The sequence below is a fragment of the Falco cherrug genome, chromosome 6, assembly GCF_023634085.1.
Source record: "Falco cherrug isolate bFalChe1 chromosome 6, bFalChe1.pri, whole genome shotgun sequence".
Taxonomy (NCBI): Eukaryota; Metazoa; Chordata; class Aves; order Falconiformes; family Falconidae; genus Falco; species Falco cherrug.
Genome location: NC_073702.1, coordinates 90,559,787 through 90,583,933, shown reverse-complemented (window position 1 = coordinate 90,583,933; position 24,147 = coordinate 90,559,787). Strand labels below are relative to the sequence as shown.

The 24,147-nt window shown below is 37.7% G+C and overlaps 1 protein-coding gene across 6 annotated transcripts in view; it reads right to left on the bottom strand.

The window, feature by feature from the left end:
* Window positions 1-24,147, bottom strand: part of GPCPD1 (glycerophosphocholine phosphodiesterase 1) — a 46,624-nt gene that overhangs the window by 15,017 nt on the left and 7,460 nt on the right. For all 6 annotated transcript variants that reach the window (XR_008732697.1, XR_008732698.1, XM_055713220.1 and 3 more), the window contains exons 2-12: window positions 22,923-23,008; window positions 18,609-18,693; window positions 17,704-17,788; window positions 11,241-11,316; window positions 9,342-9,383; window positions 7,976-8,099; window positions 5,600-5,846; window positions 4,351-4,513; window positions 4,132-4,264; window positions 3,843-3,897; window positions 1,753-1,845 (exon numbers count right to left, since the gene is read on the bottom strand). Coding sequence is in view for 4 of the 6 variants with exons in the window: in XM_055713220.1 (XP_055569195.1) it covers window positions 1,753-1,845; window positions 3,843-3,897; window positions 4,132-4,264; window positions 4,351-4,513; window positions 5,600-5,846; window positions 7,976-8,099; window positions 9,342-9,383; window positions 11,241-11,316; window positions 17,704-17,788; window positions 18,609-18,693; window positions 22,923-22,971 (1,152 nt within the window). In the remaining 2 variants the exon portion in view is untranslated. The remainder of the gene's footprint in view (window positions 1-1,752; window positions 1,846-3,842; window positions 3,898-4,131; window positions 4,265-4,350; window positions 4,514-5,599; window positions 5,847-7,975; window positions 8,100-9,341; window positions 9,384-11,240; window positions 11,317-17,703; window positions 17,789-18,608; window positions 18,694-22,922; window positions 23,009-24,147) is intronic.

Below are 24,147 nucleotides of genomic sequence, written 5' to 3'. Positions count from 1 at the left end.
TTTGTAAGCAAGATGATCACTTTTCAGGAGACAACACAGGCACACAGAAGCATAAAACAGCTGTCAATTTGAGAAAACAGGATTTGGTCTTTCGTGCAAGTCAGAGGCTTCAATGTTCTTTCTTCAGAAAAGGTTAGCACATTTATTCTGCAAAAACTTGACAAGTTAATGTATTCAGGAAAAAAGTTTGCCAGTAAAGAAATGTATCAAAAAATACTCTAAGGCAGTTCAGTTCAGTATGGTCTACTCAATGTCCCAGAAATGAGTAAAAAAAAGACAAATGTCCTGGTAAAACAGACACACACACCCTGCCCCCAAAACAAAGATAAAAAAAATTCTTTTAATCCATTTTTCACTCCCCCTCTTCACTATAAAGAAATTTTTACTCAACAAGACAATACTGGTTCAATATACACTGAACATATATTTGCCTTAGTTGAAGTTCCATTTCTACAACTGTCCATACTTCTTATAAATTGCAGTATCGCAGTAGATGAGAGTTTAACAACGCAGGCTTAGTGCCAAGAAGAAAGAGAGAACTTAGACTTAGGTAGAGCAGACTGCAAGATATCTTTGTTTTCACTGCCAGACCAGAAAGGAAGAAAACTAGAACAGAACAGAGTCCAATCTCTTTGCAACTGCTGCTCAATGCAAGTATCGCAGCCTCAGTGGAGAGCATGCAACAGACCAGGCAGGAAAGCACCAAAGTGTTTTCCTTCTGCCTGTGGTTGTCTCATTATTAAGGAGTGTAATGGCACTTTATGAGAAACACTCAATTATTATGCTTCATAAACTCTCAGTATTTAAAAGGTGTTGTGACAGACCGTTCAGAGCGCCCTTCAAGGAACACTTATCTCTATGCACGAGTACCAGTACTGTTCACTGCTGCTTATGTCACTTTACTCTTGACTTACAAAAACAGCAGAAAAGAGGTTTTGGTTGAAAAAGAATGAACAACTGCAACCTCATGAGGTAAGCAAGGAAAGGAACAAGAAACTTGCTTTCAAGAGCTATTTTCCTGCTCATACAACCTCTGTCTTAACTCCTTTCCTTCTGTTCCACCAAGCAATCCAAAAGCAGTTCCTCTTATCTTGTTGGGACAGTAAGTGAGGCTGAAGTATATTGCTCACTTCACTGTTACAACACTGAGCAAAATGCTGTAGTGAAAAAGGATTTTCCACTAGAAAAACTAGTGGAAGCCAAGCCACTTATGGCTAATCAAACTCCATAAACGAAGGAAATCCTTGTTTCTTCCACTTTTCTGCTTTCCATCTACTGGCCACTACTGGGAGACCAAATAAGGTTTATTTAACCTAAAAACTTTTATTAGTACGTAACTGCCTAAGAGAAGTACACATTTAAGTATCAGCAGGGGTGAGAAGTCATGCTGAAAATCATGCTAACTCTCCCCTCAAAAAAGAAACAAGCAGAAGTTCTCACTCTGACAGTCTGAGTCCCAGCGGTGCTAGTGAATCAGTGGAGTTGTCTAATTTTTTCTTCCAAACCATAAATTTAAAAAATGGTATAAAAATAACTACAATGTAAACTTGAAGTCTCAAACTGTGCATCTGAAATGCTGTTGCTACAACATCAAAAGAAAAGCTCAACTTCTCTACTTATGCACACAGTAATGCTGCATATTTAGTCCCATTCCATCCCTTGATTCTCCAGAATTATTTCTACGAGCACTTGGTATTTTAGTTTCTGCAATGGTCACATTTAAAGATAAAATACAGGTATCTTAATCTTTACCTTTTTCATGGCCATGCAACATGTGAGATCATGGTAGACAATAGGCACATGATCTTTAGAAAGATGCACATCAAATTCCACATATGCTGCTCCCTACAGAAAATTAAAAAACACACAGAACAAAACAAAATCCATTGACTCTTTATGCACAAGGACTACTGAACCGCAGATAAGTTGTCAAGTATTCACAGGTCCTGGACATCAACCAAGTTGAATGCAGCTGGCTATTATCAGTTAAATCATACTCCACAATGGATTACAAATGGGGTGGGGGTGGGGGGGTGGAAATCTTAGGGGAAAGTATTTTAATTACCATAATGCAGTTCTGAGATATATAGATATAGGTATCAATCTTGTAAACCTTCTAGTAACATTCAAGCACTGCAAACTTGATTTCAGAGAAAGACTAAGACAATGTTTTCAAACAGATACCTTTGCAGTGCCCTTCCTCCCTCTCTCCCCCCTCCCCACCAAGAGACATGGGATCACTACAAACTGGCAAAGCTTTAGCAAGGCACTCCATAGACCGAGGAGCTTCTGGAGTCACTAGTGGATAACACAGTAGTAGTGTGTTATAACATGTGCAAGAGCAGAAGCAGCTGCATCTGGTACTCTCCTGCCCTTTTCAACTGTATGTTGTTTTCTGTTAAGCTTAAAAGGAATAAAGATATTTCTGATAAGCTTAAAAGGAATAAAGGAATAACGAGTTCCAAGCACAATCTTTCTGAAAAGAGGGAGGGCCAGAAAGAAAGAGATAAAGAAACACACAAAGCCTTTTTTTTTTTTTTAATGTCTGTAAATCATGCCTTTGAAAGTCCTCCAAGAATACCATACATCAAATTATCATCCTGACTTGCCCAGTCTTTTTTCAATCAGTAGAAAAAGAAAATAGGGCAGGCTTTTTTCAGCCCTCTTCTCAGCAGAAATATTTTAGAGTGGTAGCTTTCAGCCTTTTCAATCTGCAAATAGTTGAAAGTACTCTTCTGGTGATACTGCTGACAACTTTCATAGTATATTTCTGCCACAATGTATACTTCTGATGGTCCTTTTAAAAGCTATCTATACACCTGCAGCATCCACCCAGGAATTAAGAACTATCACAAGGATAATGTAGTAGCTGTTTTCTTTTCCTCTGCAGTCAGTACATGTTCCAGACACTGTGTTCAAATTACACTTACTCCCAAACCAGACAAAGCTTTCAGCTCTGACTCATGGGGAGTACAGCACTCCAGAATCAGAAGCCAATAAGCATAATACTCCAGATTCTGGTCCCATCCCTTTAACAACTTCAAAAGATGTTTGGTAAGAATCTGCATTACTGAAGATGTACCTGCAAAGCCTTAGGAACCCTACAACTTAAGCAGCAGGTGATCTCATAACAGCATCTTTATGTGTAAAGCTGTAACCACAGCTCTTCACTGCGAGAAGAGAAGCTAGGCAAGGAACCTCTGAATGTGCTTCTGAGTCCAGCTACTCCGCTGCAGGATGTCACTGGATTGTCTAGATCAATCTTACCACAGATCACTTCAGTGACTAAGATTATGGGAAGGAATAAAATTGACCGCCTCAATCATGGAATTTAAGCACTTGAAGCCAGTATCTCCCAAGTTGAAAGTCTCATCTTAGGATTCCAAGTCTCCATCGCAACAAGCACTGAAGCAAAGGATTGTTTTATTCTACCAGCTTGGCATCCAAGTCTCATTTTTGGACACCAACTCTAGGTACTCAGCAGTCCCTGAGCCACCTCAGAGAACGCTGACCGACTCTAACAGAGCCAAGATTTTATTCATCTGTTTGAAATTCTTCCACCCCTATGTCTCTGCAGGGTTGAGATTAAGATTTTCTCTGTATTAGACCACCATCAGAACATATTAGATGGAAGTTTTGATTTTCTTTAAGGAACTCAAGAATGACAGCCTAATCTAACTGTTACTTCCCTTCCTCTCTCTCAGGGAATCTCCACAGTGATTTGATGCAATTTCATACCAGTGCAATTACCATTTGTTGTATTAAATCATGGAAACTAAGCATACAAGCCAAGATAGTTTTAACTATACAAGTACTATATGCGTGCAAATGTGCATACATACATGACTAGCAGCATTCCTCAGAGAGGCAATAGTATTCTCTTGAACTTTAGCAAGTCTGAAATAACAGCAAAGAAAAATGTTTTGTTAGATGCAGCATAGCACAAAAGTCCACTGAAACAAGAGAAATACAAATCACAAGTCTTTATTTTAAAGAACACCCACATTTGATATCGAAGTGACTTAATCATGGGTTGTAGCTTTTTATTTTAAACTGCCCATTTCCTCAATTGATGTCAGTGAAACTAAACATAATCCCCTCCTCCCTGGATTAAAATGTAAGTCAACTTACTTAGCTGTTGTTGTAGAATTTCCTGCTCCCCTGTGTCCAACATCTAGAGTTGTTCTTGGTTTCCAATATTTTGCGTATGAAGCCTTCATATCACAAGTGTATCCCTGGATCGGCTTAATAATTATGTAGTCCACTACAAGAAAAATACCAGTGCTTCATATGTCAACAGATAATGGATGACTGAGTAAAATTATCTACATCTTTTTGCATCAACTGTACCTCTAACTTTTCCAATTGTCTTCCTTGGATTTCTGCTCATAATAGCAAGTGTAAGAATTCCAGCACTCTTTCCGAGTTCTGCAATTGTGGATGACAGGAGGCAGGCAGAACCTACATGACCTGGGAGCACATCGCCTTGTACTACTTTTTCACCTAAATCTTCCTAAAAACAAAACAAACAAAAAACGAAAACACCTACTGTTACATGTAGGTGAGAATTCTAAACAAACTCTTTCTTGCTCCTCAGGAAGATACATACAGGCACTGATGTAACAGAAGTTTCTTGTGTGCTACAGAAAACACTAATTTCAGGCTAAAAATTGTTTAATGTAACAGCGTGTGGCAATTTACTGCCAGGAATATGAAATTCTTAATGGAAATCGACAAAACTCATGTACATTTGCCTTTGAAAACTCTTAGCTTTTCAGATGAAAATTGTATGCATGAAACAGTCTGTATTCTAAAAAACTCAAGTTGTGATTAGAACCAAGATGAATTGGAATAATACATATGCTTCAAATAACTTTGTATTTTTCTGCAGGGAAGGAGGAGGGCCACTAACATGCAGAATGTGCACTTAACCATAGTCAAGTTCAGAAACCATGTAGCCGCTCTACGATTATGAGTGTAAATGATTTTAAGGGTATTTTTAGTCCAAAGAGAGAATGCTTACAACTTTCTTCTGCGTAAACAGTATGAAGAGACAAAAGCTGTTTTCTTAATATTCCAAGTTTTTTTTTAAAGATCTTCCAGGGAAATTAAATAGAGTGCAAAATAACATATGTAGTAGTGAGAATTCACAAATATCCAGTTTTAATTTGTACTAGTCAATTCAGAGAAATCTATTCTGTTTCCAATTTTAAAATTAAGATCAAATAATTGTAATGTAACTAGTTCATATACACATTGTTCAGGTTCAAGAAGGATAAGCAAACCTTTGTTCTGGTAAAAGATAAAAATCAAAGCCAACCTAACCTAACTGCATGCAGTACTGCACACTAAGGTTTGTGTCTAATTTGCACTAACTTCTAAATAGGTAGAAACTGCAAAACTTTGTGCCATATCGAGAAGACTCATAAAACCTTTCTGCAAAATGGGGTGGTAGCCAATGGTCTCGTAACTTGTTTTTGCAAGTCCAAAAGATCAAGAATATCAGGCAATAGCACTATCCGAACAGTGAAATCTTCACGGTAATTGACTAGCTCCCAAAGGCAGACAGGAGTTGCTTCTTCAGGGTGAAGAGACATACCTCAAAAAAATCAAAGATTAATTCCAAGTTATCAGGCTCCATGGTTTGTATTGTGTATTCTATCCATCGATCTGGCTGCAAAGCATAACCACAGTCTGGCTGAGAGTGTCGACATTTATATTCGTTGTTACTTATTAAGGAGAACTCCACAGTGTTTGCCATTTTCTGAGGGACAGTAGGGGATGTTTTCTCTTGGCCTTCTTCATCATCCTCATCTTCCTCTAGGCCTTCTAGAGTCAGTTTTACTCTACTCAACCAGAAACACAAAACAAATGGTTAAGTCACAGCAGTGTCTTTGGAAACCCTGAAGAATTAGAAAGAAGCTTGAGCACAAGCTCATACAACACAAGAATTCTTCTCACCACCACCACCATCGACAGGACAGCATTGTGTGCAGTGGGCCCTCACAGGAGTCAAGAGCTTGCAGCTGCTGTCTAAATCTTATTTTGGTCAGATTCAAGTGCTCAAGTCACTTCTAAAACTGGAACTTGGGTAAATGTGAAAATTGTACTAGTGGTCTGAGAAGCAGCACTCCAGCAAAGCAACGTTTTGGTCTGCCACACAGCCAGCCTTTCTCCACAGACTGACACCCATAATGCCAAAAGGCTAATGAAAAAACACTGAAAATAGCAGTAATCGCCAAGGCTGGCTGCTGGTAAATGCACACACACAACTTGAAGTCTCTCTGAACACCGATTAGGCAGATGAATGTATTCTATTAGGCATAAATAAGATAGTCTGAAGTAATTAGTAAGTCCCTTGAGAAACCCTAAATGATCATTTAAAAGTAAATTGAATGCAGTTTCTGAAAAATCCTGGACTGAGAGGAATAAGCCTCTCAATAAGACTCAGAATTCATTGTTATTATACAGAGCAAACCTTCCACACAGAATTCATTATGCCATGTGTGATGGAAGCATATACGAGTAATCCAAATCCCTTTCTGAATTATCTAAGCAGCAGATGGGATAGAGTTATTTAGTTAGATGCCAATTCACTAGTAAAACTGAATCTGTACCTCAAACAATTACAGTCATAAAAATTCTTTACACCAAGTCCACATTCTTAATACCCTCATAAAAAAGTTACAACACAGATGCTCCACAAACTTGACAGTGTCATAGCAAGTGACAGTTACAGAAACTACCTGGGCAGATCTAGTTTTTTACGCAGCAAGTGGAACACAGTAAAACAGTATCTTATCTAGTGAATGCATCCAGCTTAACAAGTTTTGATTTCAACCATCTAATTTAGACAAGGATGAAGCTTCAGAAATTGCTCTCTCTCTACCTACTATAACACACAATGAATAGAGAACAGGACATAAGTATTAACTTTGACTGAAGAATGTTGTATTAAATCAACTTTCCCCTCATCAGAAGAGTTGGAACTTTCGGGGGGGGGGGGGTTGGGGGACAACAACAAGTGTCAGACCATCAAAATACATTAGTAACTCCCAGGTTAACCAAGTGATCTGTAAATCACAGAGAGAGCAAGCTCCAGATCCCAGAAACTCAAGGGGGGGAAGGAGATCAAACACTCAGGGCAATAGCGCAGTCCTCAAAACATCAGGACTAAGGTACCTGCTTCTGTCAGTCAACTGTATACTTATAATAATGCCTGCTTTCTGAGACACCTCTGCAGATAAAAACAAACTGATCTAAACAGCAACAGAAGGGATTAGAGAATGCTGTTCTCTCCACCATCTACGTTGACTAGAAATCTGTAATGCAGTGGAGAGTTAACCATATATTAAATGGAGAGGGCTGTTTACTTTGGTAAGGAGAAAAAGTAGTAAGCAACAAAAAACCTGGAAGCCTTCTCCCTTTCCCCCAACTTCCGTTTCCATTCTGCTCTTTCCAAGAAGTTAAGAACAAAGAAGAAAACTCTGAAAGTAACAGCATAAAACTACTTCGGAACACTACAGTTCCAGCCAAGAAACAGGAAACACCAAGGCAGGTATGTAATAAGTATTTGTGAAAGACACCTGTTACCTACTGCTTAACTTGTGGTATCACATCTGATTTATACACATTCAATAGCTTAATAACTATTAGAAATGCAAAAGCTGAAAAGCATTAAATCAGCAGCAAAGCTAGAATAGTTTTGTTTGACTGTCTGTCTTCCTTTGTTAAAACAGGAGAAACTTCTGACACTACATTAACAATGAAATGAGGCAACTGAAACACGCCACCGATTTAATGTTATCATCATATTTTTACAAAGTGCTTAAATACTTGGAAATTGGCCTGATAGTACATGCCTATTAGCAACCCAATATTAATTTAAAGGCTATATTAATTAAGGAAAAAAAGAATCACTAGTATTGACAATTAACACAAGATAAATTGCGCACTAAGATGAGCAGGTTCTTACCTGAACCTTGATGTTTTAAATTTCTTCTTAGATATCACTACAGGTGGTTTCTCAGAATAATGTAGACGCAATCTTATTTCTGTTTGACACGTCAGCCACCCAGCATCCACAGTTTCAATACCATCTAATAAAAATCAAACAAAAAGTAAAAGACACTTTAACAACTTATTTCAGGGAGATCTAGATATTTTAATATACAAAAATATAAATACAGTTCCTCTGACACCATCTTCCAGACAATCCTCTTATCACCAGCCTTATTCAATAGCACATCCAGAGGAACTGCCGAGCACATCCTTTCACCTGTCTTTTCCCAACTACCCAGAACAGACAACAGATACTGCAGTTGTTTGCTGGCTTTTAAAAGGGGATTAAGTAGGAACAATGATCCTTCACACATGACCTGTCTGCAGGACAGCACGAAGTATTCCAGTGTTAATTTGTGGTATCAAGGACTAACTTAAGTCTCCAAAGGCAGATATAACATTCCCTTGTCCCGGGATCTCTCAATGCATGGAATACCACTGACAGAAGCTCTGAAGATCCATACACAACTGGAGATTCCCTGTTTCTATTGAAATACAGGTGTTGAATTAGCTCATCATAGTCAATGCCAGTAAAGCAGTGTAAGTCTGCAGGACAGGACAGAGGAAAATCCTCAACCTCACCATCACGACAAGGAGAGCCTACAAGCAGAATGGCTGGAAAGCACAAGCTGTCAGACCAGGTGCTGAAGCAGACCCCGCAGTTTTGAAGAATTCCTAGACAAACTCATCATTCAACGAGGATACAAAGAAACATGGAAAAGCTTTAAGACATGAGACATGCCAAAGAGTTACCTTGGGTGCCACAGGATTGAGCGTTAAGCGAGAGGTGGGATAGAACTGCCAAAAGTGAGACACATGCACACACGAGAACATGAGGGTTGAGCTTATGAGAGGTTTTGACAGTCATGCATCTGACTGAAGAGGAAGGTTGTATACATTTAGGGTAAGTGATAATATTTTTCTAGAGACAAAGAGTTTTTTCAAAGGCAAAGCTTTAGAAGAAAGTTAAATCTATTCTGTATTTCCAAAAAAACATGTTCATGACCTAAAGCTCACAAATTTCAACCTTTAACACCAGCACTCTTAGAATATTTCAACTCTTCCTAGCAGTCTCTTATTAATATTAGATGGGATTATAGCTTGAGCGTGAATTCACAATGCTGGATACAAAAAATCCCCAAACATATAAGCAGAGAAAACAATCACTTAGCGGCAATTCCTGTCAAAACTTAGTATTTCAAATATTTTTCAACTACAATGCTTTATCTTGTTAAAATTAAATATGTGGTAAAGAGTAAAGGTCAATATATCTCACTTACTACGGATTCCAAAGTATCCATCGTCAATAGTAATTTCATTTTCTAGAACCAGAAGGAGGGGAAAAGAATGAAAGAAACTAATTAGTATTCACATTATAAAGAATCATTGCCAAGTTAAATTAATTCTACTTTTCCACTTCACTTCTAAAAAGTGTATCTAAAAAAAAGTAGGAAAACTGAAACAAACAAAGAATAAGCATGTTTATTGCAACCTTCTATAAAGCTTTTTCCCCATTTATGCTTTTTCTTAGTTTCTGCAAGACAGACCAAACAACACACAAAATGCCGTAAGATGTTTTACCTAAAGTAATCTGAACTGAGAAAAGCAAGAAGGTTGCATAATTTCCTAGTTTGATGCAGTATTTTGCTTATAATATTTAAATCCTACTGGGATCTAAGATGCTTTTCTTATTAGTGTCAAAGACATTATAAAGTTTCTTGCAAACATACAAGAAAGCTGCCCTCCTGCACATTTATAGGTAAAGCTTCTAAATCAAATTAGTCACAATTAAAATGCTTATTCTGCCCACGTGACAGAAATCAACCTAGGATGAAATACTCAAAACACTCATTTCACACTTAGATTTATCCTTACCCTCTCCAAAGTCTTAATATCTGAAATCTTAAGGCACTAAGTAAATTCACAGCATTAACAGAATTGCAGTAGTCCAAGCACACTAAATATTTCTCAAAACATAAATCTTAACAAAATTTTGTGTCTACAGCCATTAATCCTATTATTTTTTTTCTAAGAATAAAAATTGAGGGCAGGCCCATGATTATTAACCTCAGGCAACAATTTAGGATCATAATGACCAAGCACTAACATCCTGGTTTTGCTGCATTTTCTTAAAGACTGCTTATGAAGGGTTGAGTATTACTTGAAGAAAAAAAAAAAAAAAAAATCCTAACTGGAACGAAGTTATCCAAATTTAGAGATGAAGTCTAGACCCTAACAGAAGTTAGGCTGCTTCCCTAACCAGTTACTGACAAATACAGAAACAATCTTGTTACAGCAACAGAAACACAACTAATTCAATTGAAAAAAAAAAAAAAAGAAAAAAAAGAAAAAAAAAAAAAAAAGGAGTGGGGGGACACAGGGGGATGGGACGACACCATGATCACAGAACTATTTGTGATTAACAGTCTCTTTAATACCAGCTTGTTTCTAAAAGACATCTTTTCAGTGCATCAGAAGGTATTTAATAGATGTGAATTCCTAAGTGTGGAGGAAATAACATTTTTCATATCCTAGAAAAGACAGCGCATAAAACATGCCATACCATAGCAGCATGAGAGATCTAAATTGCAAGCTACATTCAAAGGTTATTTCACTCACTCTTAAAAAACAAACTTTTCCCTGTTCAAAAAAGCATTAGGAACTTGTATGCAAGTCTGCATGCCACCTTCTCCCTCAGCAAAGTAGGTTTCTGCTAAATTGCCAGGAAAATAAGACCATTCGTGTTTCTATCTACGTTAATCCATTTACTCAAAGAAGCCTAATTAAAATTTTTTGCATGAAATATTAGTTAAATAAAAACAGCAGTGACTTCACACCCTCCCCCTCCCCACATTTTCTCTAAAAAAATAATATGGATCCTTAGTCTCAAAGAATTAAACTTACAGAAAATTATTACAATTCCAAATTAATAAAAAAACCAACCCACAATCTTAAGGATAGCAGCAAAGAATTTAACATCCACTCCATTTTTAAGCCACTTATGTATATATACATATATTTTGAGAGTAAGGCCCATGTTGTGCAAAGAAAAAGTTTATACCTCCAACACAATAAATTTAAGTATTTTAAAACTATAGTTATCAATCCCTCTACACCAATGTGCAGCATATTAGCAATCTTATGCATATGCCTCAAACAGATGCAGTTGATGCCCATACCTAAAGGGGTAATTGATCGTGGTTGTAGATGAGTCTCCCACGTGTGAACTATGACTTCGCAGGGACCATCGATAGTCTGTAATTTAAAAGTTAAATGTCTGCAATAATTTCTTTTGTTATATCTGATTTTCTACCCATGAAGCTGTTTGGGATGGTTGTGAACTAAAATTACAGGTTTAAGAAAGAAAAAGAAGAAACAGAGTGGGACAGAGAGAGAGCGTGAAAGAGAAAGAAAACAGATCAGGCTCGTTCGTTACCCCTACAACTGCTGACGACGCCATCTGATGCATCAGGCATACATATGACAAAACTTGTGACAGGGTGGAGAAGTTACATGGAATTATTAAACCTTTACTGCTTACAGCTACTCCACTGGACTACTTCAGTTTCATTCTGATACAGAAAAACAGTGTCTCTGAACTCATTAAGAGTGCTTGCTTTTTTAAGATACTACAGCAACAACTTACAAAAAAACATATCTCACATCTCGAATTTCAAATAGCACTCAGCATCTACTCATGCAGTTAACAGTTGCAGGGGTGGGTTCTCCTGTAAAATTTCCTTAACTAATTCAAAGTCTATAAAACACAGTTATTTCAGTTATGGTACAGAAGAGCAAATTATTTACCATTTCATTAAAACATAAATACTTGATCCAACTGGCCAGCAGTGAAACTCCGGCAGTCTATTCCATTTGGGACAGGATAAATTAGATTCTTGCACCCACACAAAAAAAAGTTACTGTCCCTCAAAAGATTGTATTTGTTGATAAACATAGCCAAGATTCAGACAGATAATCAGAACAGTAACTCAATCTCTTCTTTGAGAACGATTGAAGTTTGAAATGGTTTTCTAGGTTAAAGCTTTTAGGTAGCCACTGGCCAACAACAGAAAGAATATGCTTGATTCCCAGCTCAGTCACCCTAAGAAGTTTCCCTGAACATTGCATGGTTGTTACTATCGGTCAGAAGAACCACTGTCAGATAGCTTCAGAGTTTGTCATTTTGGTGTTTTGGACCCAAGTAACTCGTTTCCAAAAAGACTTGCTACTATTGCCAAAGCAATAGGCCAATTTGTCCCAGTACTTCAGGTTCTTGTTTAAACAGACTTCACATCAACAGGGACATCCAGACAGGTGTCAAGCTCGGCAATATAATTACACAGTACCATAAAGCTTTATCAACTTACAGCTTACTGAATAAATTCTTTAACAACAGATGGGATTTCTTGAAATACATCAAACACACACATTTAATCACCTATGCTTTCGGATGAGTTAACAGCCAACACCAAATAAAACCACTCAGTAAGATGGGTTTGCTCTGTGAATCTTAGCTAAAAGCAATTCAGGGGCATCTATACTCAAGAGTTGTGTCAGAATAAAATACATATACTTAAAAGACAGAATGCATGTAAATAAAAAAAAGATGATACTATTAATTTCAGTTTATCCCTGTTTCAGGGCAGCTTTAACTCCCATCTTCTCACTGCTGCCACAATTATCACTCTTACGGACTTCCAGAAAAACAGACTATGAGAAGTTTCTTCCCCCTTCTCTCACACTGGCGTGTCACAGTCCCAGTTTCCGAGGCTGAACCCCGTTTGCCAGCAGGGAGGCTACCATTCACTTCCCAGCACCACGCAGGCCTGCAAGCTCTCCAACAGTGACTCCCATAACACATATAGAACCTGTAGCTTTGCAAACCTGGGGAACGCAAGTCCGTCCCAACACGGATTGAGCTGTTTTCTGCAAAAGGTAAGCAAGGTTTTCTTTGTAGAAATCCCTAATGTATTGAAATACCAATACCAGTTTATGTCTTACACTACTGTAACTGCACATTTTAATTTTAGGTTCTAAAATTATGAATGAGAATTTGAGTAACATTATCCTAACAATAACAGCACACCACACTGGATACATTCAGCAAAATTTCATCCCCTGAAAGGAATATGGTGGCCTGATTATGCATGTAATCCCTGGAGCCCTCAACACTTTCCACACTAAGAGCCAAGCACAGCTACCTGGAAAAAAAAAGGGCAATGGATCAGAGAACAAGCACAGATGTGACTGACAAGCCCCCTCACAATCCCTGCTCAGATGGTGTTTGTGTTCATTTAAATAATGTTTTAATCACATGTAACAGAAGCCATTGTTATAACGAGGTTAAAGTACTGATGTAATTTCAGTGGCATATACTGACCACATCTGAACAACAGCCCAGTTCAGATCAGCCCATAGTGGAAGTAAATTATGTGTCATCAATATTCATAAGATGGTAATAATGTTACCTAAAAAGTCAGCCTCTTCTAGGCCAGTCTTAAAAGGGCACACTTGTAAATCTCATGTGAAGCAACCCTGTGGGCAGTACACCGAGATTATAGTAAGTGGCACTGCACGGCACAGATCCCTCTCCACTAACACAGAAAGCTGTATTTTTTTAATCAAATACATCAAAAAATACATTGCTTGATTCATTTGTAGCTGAACATATGATGCAATTTTAAAGCTCTTAAAGGACGTTCAAGAATTTCCTTTAAAAATCAAGTCCTTTTACATTGTCAGAAGCTGGGAGGTCCCCCAGTAGTCATCAGACACTTTTAAAAATAAGGGTAAAATGGCTACGTAGCCTAATGTTCCAGAGGTTCAAAGCAGTCTGGATGCACCATCTGCATGAAGTGCTTGGGTGTTCAGTACAACCATAAAAATGAAAGCACTTCCGTGGATGTTTAAATGATAATTTAGGAGGCCAGTTCCAAACTTCCTGATCCAAGGCAACATAACAGAGTAGGCACTAGGAAACAAAAATATCATCTTAAAAACACCACGTTAACTGCATTTACTCAACTGTACTTCTCAAAAGTAAGTTTCAAGAATATTAATCTACTTCAAGAACATGAGACAGCTAAATTAATTGGAATTAACTTCTGATGCTGGATTTCTGACAAAAATCTCTCTGGATTCCTGTGCCATGCAAAAGACAATAATTAAGCACAAAACCAATCAACCAAAGCCATTCAGCCAGCATGACTAACTTTGTAAGGCAATACAGCAAACACAAGTCACTTGCCAAGAAGCCCTGAGCTAAGTAAAGATTTTATAGCTGTAGTATTTCCATCAAGTTTAACACACAATCTGCTATCTCAGCGCAGTCACGGCAGCGGTGTTCCTTTCTTATTATCAGGTTAACCATGGGTTATTAGTCTAGCAAAAGCTTTTCTAAGGCATTCCAATATTAAAGAAATTACTGAGTCTAGACCCAAGTTTCACCTTTATTACTATATTCCAGGCACTAAATGGATTTATTGACATTTTGGAAAAGTAAATTTAAGTCTAATTTGAAACCTCTATAATTAAGCAATATTCTCACAAGAGTGAAAAATGTTTACCAATGCAGTTTTAAAAGTCCTGCTGCATGCATGGATAACTTAGTTATTTCATACTTCCCTTGAAAGAAATAACCCTAAACATGCATGCTTATTTACTGTTGGAAAAACAAATACAGAACATGGCTTAACAGAATGTATTTACCTTACTAAGGTTTTCAAATATGCATCATGCAAACAATACATACAAAAACATTCTCCTTAAAAATATGATACGGAAGACTTAAATTCCAGACTAGAGGGTTTTGGTTCCCACCTTTTGTCATTCTCCCCCAAACAAACAGAAGGTATATGTAGAATAAAACATGGGAAGATCCTCACAGTAAGGTAACTGATACTAGACTATGTTTAAGAAAAGAACAAACTTTGAGCAAAATAGTTTAAATTACTGTCTTATTTCATCAAGTGCATGTATTTACTTTTCTTTTTGAAATGCTTAAGATGATTCTTCAATTATCATTAAAACATTTAAAACACAGTAAAAGCTCTTGAAACGCAGGAACCAAGACTTGCACCAATTTTATAGTAAAATGTCCTTTGTATATACATGTATTTGTATTCCTACAAAAATTCTACGGATTTCAATATATTAAGTATTAAAAAAACCCACTCTATTTACATAACCACAATCACGCTAACACCAAAATGCTTCAGTGCAAACAAACCAAACTCCCTGAGACATTGTACTATCCTTTAACAGAGATCAAATGATGACTTTTTTTGTTTAGAGAGAGGTGAGAAAAATACTTTCCTATTTGTTTTTTTCCAAATTGTGAATTATTGTATCTATTTTCACATCTAGCCTATAGCAATATTTTGGATGAGAACTATCGTTGCTCTGTGTAAACATGTATCGCTCCCAGCTTTGCCACCATGTCCATCTCCAGCATCTTCAAAGATGCAGTTGATACAGAAAGGCACAGCAATTTCAGCTGGATCTGTCTTCAGAATGATTTACTCAATTATGTGGTGTCAAATTCACATATTCAGACTTCAATATATATTTAAGACTACACATGTATTTAAGTTATCCTACTACAGACCATGACACAAAATCGGGCTGATATAAGAGGTTAACAGTGCCTGAGGGATCATATATCACAAGCCTATCAAATTTAGCAGATTAATCACATGCAATGCCAAATGAAAAAAATTACTGAAATAAAAATATTCAGAATAATGTAACTTAGAAGTCTCTTTTCCTTATCAGAGTTTCTAATGCTAAAAGTCCTCCACATACTGTCTCATTTGCACTATACTGTGCATTACACTCATGTCACAATGAAGGGAACCTGCTTTTTCATTGTTCTTCAAAAAATTTACAGAAAGAGGGAGAAAAGACTGTACCTGTATTTCTCTTCTTCAAAATACTTTATGTTACAAGAAATACAGTCCTGGGCACTTAGTAAGTACAGGCTAGACACTGCTAAGTGGATAACCACGTACCCTAGTAATTCACATTACTTTGTTTTGTAGGGTGGTTTTCTTTTTTCCTCCTTTATATATATGCTGGTATTCCATAAAATTTATACTTACCTTGGCAGACTCTGCATCACACGGTACATAAAGCGTGCACGATACAGAGCACCTACTTAAAAAAACACACTCACCAATACATATCGTAAACTTTTTCAAATGTTAAAAACAGAAGTTGTTGTCTATAAGCACATTTTCTGCCAATCTGTTCTCACTAAGTGTGCTTTTTCTAGTGTGCTACTGATTACATTTTGAGCTTATGGGCATTTGCAAAAAAAAAAAAAAAGTATGAGTCCCATCAGAGTTGCTAGGCTGTAAGAACTGATCTACTTTTGGCTTCAGTTTGACCTCAGAAAAAGAAATCTGTTATTAGCCTTCCCTTCTTTTGCCTCAGAATAACAATTTAAACATCAGTCTCAGATTAAACTATTTCACATGCTGTAAAGAAAAAACAGAATTGTGTTTTATTTGAAGTTACCGTCCTTCACTGAGATGACAACTCTGTCAAATACTTTCAGTGAAAGAAAGGCTAGTCCAGCTGACAAAAACTTAACACGCTCTTGACAGTAATTTAAAATATTTAAAAATATTTAAAAGATACAGATGAGATGATTCTGTAACTCCTTTGCACATTTAGCTATGGCCTTCATAATATCTATTTCAAAGAACTAAATCCCAGAATGGTTAGCTACAGGATTATTAATACAGTAAGACAGCAAAGATAGTATTAAATGGGTTGTTTCTTACAATTATTACTTGCTATTTAAGAAAAACAGTCAAAGAGCAGCTGCTTATTTTCTCAGCTTAGTCCAACTTTTTTCTGGATACAGTCTCATCCCTAGTCTGAAGAACTCCCCGCTTACCCTAGTACAGTTTTTACAGACCAGTATACTGCCATATACATTCAACTCACATGCGCCTTTGACATCAATACCTCTAAAAACACATCTGTGTGTCTCTCGGGTTTTCCCCCGCCACCCAAGTCATGCAAATACCTATATACAAACCTAGAGAAAACACTGGGATGCCCCATTCCTTGCTTCACCTTTTCACTCCAAGAGATTAACATATGTTAATTATGCAGCACAAAAACTAGTTAATATTTCTCATGCTTCACAAAAAATATCTGCAGTAATTTTAAAAACTGTAGATTAGGCAATTTTAAATACACCTGCTCACACTAACCATTTTTCTCCTGCTATTGCTTGCTTCCATGCTACAGATCCTTGACCTGCTGAAGTCCGTGTTCAATGGTAACTGTCAAAGTCGTTATAGCCTCACTATAACTAATGAGAATTCACTGTATCATATAAGTTTTATAATAGCGTCAGGCATTTCATTATCACTGGAATTTTTGAAACACTAACACTGGTACAAGAGAGAAGACAATTTAACAAAAATAATTAAAAGTTAACAGCACACAGTCATGTCTTTCCAGAAGTGAACTGCTTGTATTTCCACAAATAGTTGAATGTTTCATTTGTTGCAATTTGGGATTTATTTCTAATAACTCAAGTTTAACTCAGAAAATCCTTTTTACTTCAAGTAAGGGATTTTTTTTACTAGGGATGAGCCAACTTAAAATAGAAAAGGTTGTACATACCTTAGGTTCTAGGAAGTACCCTTTAAAATACCGATACCGAACAGGAACTCCTCTAAGAAGCTCTACAGTAGCTTTCCATAATTGACTGCGGGAGAGGGAAATAACAAAACAGTAAGTGATATTCTAAAATAAGATTTAGTGTATTGCTGCAAGAAAAGCTTTTACAAGGTAACTTAGCAAAATGCACAAAGCACAATAGGTATTTAAAACTGAAATTACACTTTCTAATCTACAGGTCTGAAGTGCTCTGTAATGGAGCAAGAATTCTCAACCTCATTTAACAGATTGGGTAGACATGATGAAATAATTCCGGGACTCATTCAAGCTCACACAGCAAGTCACTGACAGGAGTATAAATACAACCTGCAAGCCCTATTTTCCTGCATCATACAAACAGTGATAAGCAGGGCACCATTTTAAGAAACCGCTGAATTTCCCCACTGTGTTTAAAATTTCTTAAAGTGCACTCACGTTTGTATACTCACAAACAACTTAACACAACTCTCATTTTAAATAATCTTCTCCCCATCTCTTTATAGCCACAATAACTTGACTAGGTTAAAAAGAAAGTAAATGATATAAACATCTCCTATAACTTGCTGTATAGTTATGGGACTGAGAATTATCTATAGCAGTGTTTCAAAATGTCTACAATTAAGGTACTGAAATATGCCAGCCACAACGCTAGAAGCATCACCTGTAACTAGAAAAGGCATACTCAAACATTTTTTTGGACACATTCCTAAGTCTTCAAAATTTTCAAGGGCAATACAAGAAATTCTGTAGAGTTTTACTAACGGTATGAGTAGCTCAATAGTTTACAAACTCAAAGCCAGAATAAACATTGCTCCAGAACTCCAGCTGCTTCAAAGAAAACAAATAAAAATCCCAAAATCCTGACTTACCGATCATCAGTCTGAAGGACCACTGCAGCTTGTGGATTCCAGTTTCCCAAAGCACTGCAGCTCCCACATATAGCAAAAACCTCTCCTAAAAAATCCCAAACAAATAGAAAACACAATCATCATTACTCAAGCTTATATGGAATTAATAAGTACACCCTACGCTGTCAAACCGTCAAATATGTTAAAAACATACACCAGAATCACCCATCTAAGCTTCCTCTTTTTGGTTCATAAAGGATTTTTCCCCCACCCAAAACTACAACAGCGTTTTCTTCACCATCACAAGGATCTCACTGAGAGAGGAAGTACTGACAACCGCCCTTAAAAGGGCTGGCTTCCAAATCATCCTGCAGTAATACTGTTCCTTTTATTACCCTTTTTTTTTTTTTAATAGCTTTTACTAAGCCAAATAACATAACTTGAACTTCAAAGCCTGAAATAACAGTTTTGAAGAAGTCTTTATCCCTCTAAAACTGTCTCAATTTTTTCCAGTTATACAGGTTAATCTAGTAAGAGATACCACCAGAACTGCTTACAAAAGAAATCCCTGCACACCCAGGGGTTTGAAAAAATCTACAAAACCCAGGAATTAAATAAGATAATTTGCTCCTAAAAACAGCTTACTGAAATTATTTGAGAACATCTTGAACCACGATCCCCTTTTTTTATAAAAATCTTTTGTTCCAATTCATTTAAAAAATAAAAATCAGCCTTTTTGTATGTTCACTGTAAGCATACAAACCAGCTGTACGAGTATACTAACTACGCAACTCACTGCACACAATTCCCTAGGTCAGGTGGTCTCCCTTTTCCACACTCTACCAAGCTACATTATGGTTTGTTTTTGCAGGAAGGAGATAAAGGGGGGAGGAAAGACCACCTGAATACCACACAGTTAGACTTTCTGACTGGAGATTTTAAAGAAGCTAAAATTCTTTTAATATCTCTTTAAAAGAGCAGTATTTAGTACAGCTTAGTGCATATATCGGCCAACCTCTCAAGTGCCATCTAAATTACACTCCTCTTAGTAGCAGCTAGCTAGAGTAATTTTCTGGCCTTTTTTAAACAACTGTGAACATTCTCCGAATACTTTATTGCTCTGCAAGGTACAACATACAAAAGGCAGCATTTAAACAAGATGCACAGTCACCCTTCAAGTCACGCCAACAATTACACTGCAAGGCTGAATCAGGATTTGTAAAATGCTTCTTAAATTTTCCCAGGAAAGGCACAAGCAAAATGCATGATAAACTCCAACTGTCTTTTCAGAGGCAATTTAAGCTCAGCAGGCTTTTGCTTGTTTTTTTGTTTTAAGTGCAGAGACCATCCGCTTCTCCCCCTCCCCTTGCTGAGGAATCCGATGCTGAGCTGCAGTGAGGAAGCTACTCCAAGTCTTCTGCCCAGCCTCACAGCTTGCAACAGCCTCAGGGGTGTTGCAACCTCTCTGCTTGGGCCAGCTCTGTTGAAACAGTATGTTTGTATACAGGTGGGAGCTAGAAGCTCCATTTTTTGTTCCATAAAAGCTAATATTTGGCCACCTAACTGCCTCTTGGAATGGGACTGTGTCCTGACGTGGAAAAATTACTAAATTTGTATTACAAAATTAAAGAAATTTTAGGGTAAAACTGCAGCTGCTACTTCCAGGATGGAATGCAGTTGGTACAAACAGTATCTACTCCCAGGCAGTTCCCCAGGCAACATAACCTGCAACCTTAGCACCTGCTAAAAGGAACTGAACCTGAACAGGGGTGGAATGGAGTGAAGACTCTGAGGGCAGGCCCTGTTGGAACAGGAACTTGATGGTATCATGTATTGACAAACTGCACAGCAGCTGTCAAGCGAGTGAGGTAAGAGAAGATGTTGGCTGTTGAGCCAGCAACTGTGGCAAAACCCCTTTTCTTGGATGAGCTTTTCTCATTATGATCTCATTGTAATACCAAAACACACTACATCTCAAAGCTACCCTCTTCCAAGGTACAACCACCCCTCACTGAGCATGTGCTTTGTATTTTTTTATTGACCATCCCTTTAAAGGTAAAGCGAGAGAATTTTACACCTATGAGTAACAAAAGTATGTATGCCTAGAGTCACTCAACCTCCATCTAGAAGTAAAGAAATAATACAAAAGTCAGGAAGGGGAGAAACTAGGGAAGACTCAATCACAACTCTTGGAATCAGTCAATGGGCCAAACCCATCTTCTCCCTCACAGGAACATCTATCAGGTAAGAAAAGTACTATGATCTATGCGCATTTAATGATTTAATAACTCCATCTGGCTTTTATTTGTGATTACATTTTGTGTGTATGCTATTTCACACTTGTTCTTGCAGTCAGTGTACTATCAACAGCAATCTCGAACCTCAATCTGTCACAAAATTGTACAGTAAAAAATTCTCAGGTAAGATCTGTTTTGTGTGAGTTTGCAGAAACTTGAAGAATTGATTTGACTAGTGAATCTGTCACTGTGAATCCCTGAGTAGAGCAGTCAAATCACCCTCTGACACAGTGTGCTATCCAGCAGTCTCTGTAGCGAGCTCTGACAGGCTGGTCAGGCAAAAGGGTCTCATGTTTTCTGGGACATTGACAGACTAGGTGAACATACAGGCTTGGAGGGGAAAACCTCCCCTTTAATGTGACACCTGATTAAGACCTACAGAAGTTACAGCCAGTAACCAGTGACCCTGTTCCTTCTGCTAGGATAAGACAGAAATTAAACACTCCGTGTCACAAATACGTAAAAGCCTACGTCAATGTGTCAGGCTTCATTACCATTGTTGACTCCAGAAGTGGTTTGGCTAGAGGGACTGAGTCAAAGCATCATTCCTATACTGGTAATGCCCTTTTATCCTGCCAGTGCGCCTGGAATCACTGGCTTTGACAGCGATGAGGACACAGGGAGCACATTAGCACTCAAAGTGGGGATCCTTGTCTCCTCAGCCAACTACTCGCCCTGGTGATCTGACAAAATCAGTACGTGACATTTCTAAATAAAGCGGTAATTTTGCTGTTTGTAGAACTGCTGATTATTCTGAAAACCTACCTCTCTTCTTTCAGAAGAAGGCAAGTTGCTACTGCTGCATCTCAAAGCTCTTCTCCCCAGTCAGGAGCAGTAGTATCAGTATCGTCATCACCAGAAGCAACTTTCTGTATCACCTCTTTATGCTATACATATGGTAAGTATCTCCAGGTGATTCTTTGTAACCAACCACTGAGGCAGGATCTAGCTCTCCCTAACGCTGATTTTTGTTGCAGATACTAACAGAAAGTTAACAAATCCAAAGTCAACTTTACTAGTGACAGCACCATCACATCGGTGCAAGCAACAAGAAGTATAGCTTGCAATACTCCATTGATTAGCTACACCAGTGCTTCAGAGCCTCATTTGATCTAAGGTCAATTTATTCTTTAAACTCTTCTCCAGAATGCTATAAAAAAATATGTCTTACTAAAGGCTTCATATCCACATTGTGTGTCAATGTTCAGTTCCCAAATTCCCAAGCAAATGGGAGAAACACAGGAAAGGTCTAACATGGTGCAGATGTCAAAACTCTTGAAATGTTTTTATCATTTTTCCCCCCAACTACAAGAGGCGCCTATGCCATCTGGTATTCGTCTGTAACAGGAATTTTGCCAGTCTGTACATGCTCCACATTCACCTGCCTTTGTCAGGCAACCACCAATTACGTTTTTGGTGATCTTCCTTCAAAGTTCCTAAGGATGAAGGTCAAAGTAATAAGCACAATTTATCAATACTAAATCTTGGTGTTCTACATGACATGACATCTTGTGTTCCCTATTTAGATTACAGAAGTTATTTCACACATTTTTGCACAGATGGCATATCGAATTAATATTGTATATTCTTTCTGTCCTTAATTCCCACTGGAAGTCACATCTTGTTATGGAGAACCTTCAATAGGGATGCAGAGAGACTAAAAAATCAGAACAAACATGTCAATGCATGCCTGACTATCATGGTTCAGAATGTAAACACTTGTTTCCGTGGAATAAACTAGAGACAGAATACTGATTTTAAAACAATCATAACCATTTCAGTCAGCATCAAATTCTCAAGCACACTATGAAATTGCTGTTTGAAGAAAAAGGTAAACATTTTTATTCCCAAATTTAATTTTCAAATTCCTATGTGAAATTTCTTATTAATGTACTTTATAATGACTTATTATTTTGATATTAGAACTGATGTGTTCTTTTACCTCTGCAGAAAACAGACAAGACAGCCTTTGAACATCCTTCTATTCAGTCATTGTCTAGTTAAACCATAAGAAAAGGAGAAAGCATGCTTTGGGTACCTGGTACTGACGGTCCTCTTACTTCAAAGGTGACTTGAGAAGAGGTCATACCTGCAGAACTTTTGTCTTAGGATAGCTGAAATCTCCTATAGTGAAAGGAAAAAGATACTCCATTTCAGGAACAATACATCTGTTGCCGTCTTAAGTAAGAGGAAACACAAATCCCACCACTTACAGGGAAGCAAACCACTAGTGAAGTTACTGTTTCAGTGAGCAGTAAAAATAGATGGCTCTTTAAAACCAGCAGCAGCCCCAGAAAACAGCATCCAGCTGAAGAAGACATCACAACAGTGGCACAAGAAAAAGACTAGTAAACGAAACACCATATGCAAGTAACAATATCACGCAGCATTCACCAGTCTTAAGCTGAGATTTTTCAGAAACCTCTGTTTTGACTAATTTTGCTCCCCAAGAGGCCACCAGAAGTTTTAAGACATTTAAGATTATGACACTTGGCAAGCAGCAACTTCTGACTGTCCCAGCTATGCTATTCTTCAGCATCCTCTTCAAAACACAATAGAAGTTTCACAGAGAAGCACTACCACCTTGAAGGAAAAAGGGGAAGAACTCATGACAGATGACAGCTCTCTGCTGTCGCAGGCAGTGAGCTGTTCATCACTTTGGATCTCCTCCCCTACCAATAATTGAAGCATTTCACATGGAGCACCAGCAACTGGAAGTACCGAGCAGTCTTCCAAACACCACAGCAGGAAGAGACTGCCTGTAGCCAGGACAGCAGTTCAAGAATTGACCCTGTTCAACTTCCTGCCCTCCTCCAGTACACAATAACTTGATGGAATATAAAGCTGGCAAAATCCCACCCCTCCCATACAGCAGAAACACTATTGACGTAGCATGCCCTTTTATATTATTTGTGAAAGTAGTAGTCATATCAAAGTCCAAGTCTGGATGTTGCCAGACAAACTGTCATTACCCAAGTACATTCCTTTGGACATGGGCTGCAAAATAATCATACTAATGCTATGCAGAATTAACTTTGCAATGCTCTCAACTAACCATTTTCTTTATGTCACTGTGGGTTGTGGTTTTGTTTTTAAACCAATGAAGTAGAATGTTTTTATTGCTGTTTCTGAACAGGACAAGAGCACTTTATTTCAGTATAATGTTGCTCATTGATCCTTTAGTAACAGCTTTAATAACAAGAAGAAGAACAAACAGCACTAGAGAACAAATCTACCTTTCGTTAGCTCTACTACAAGCCTTT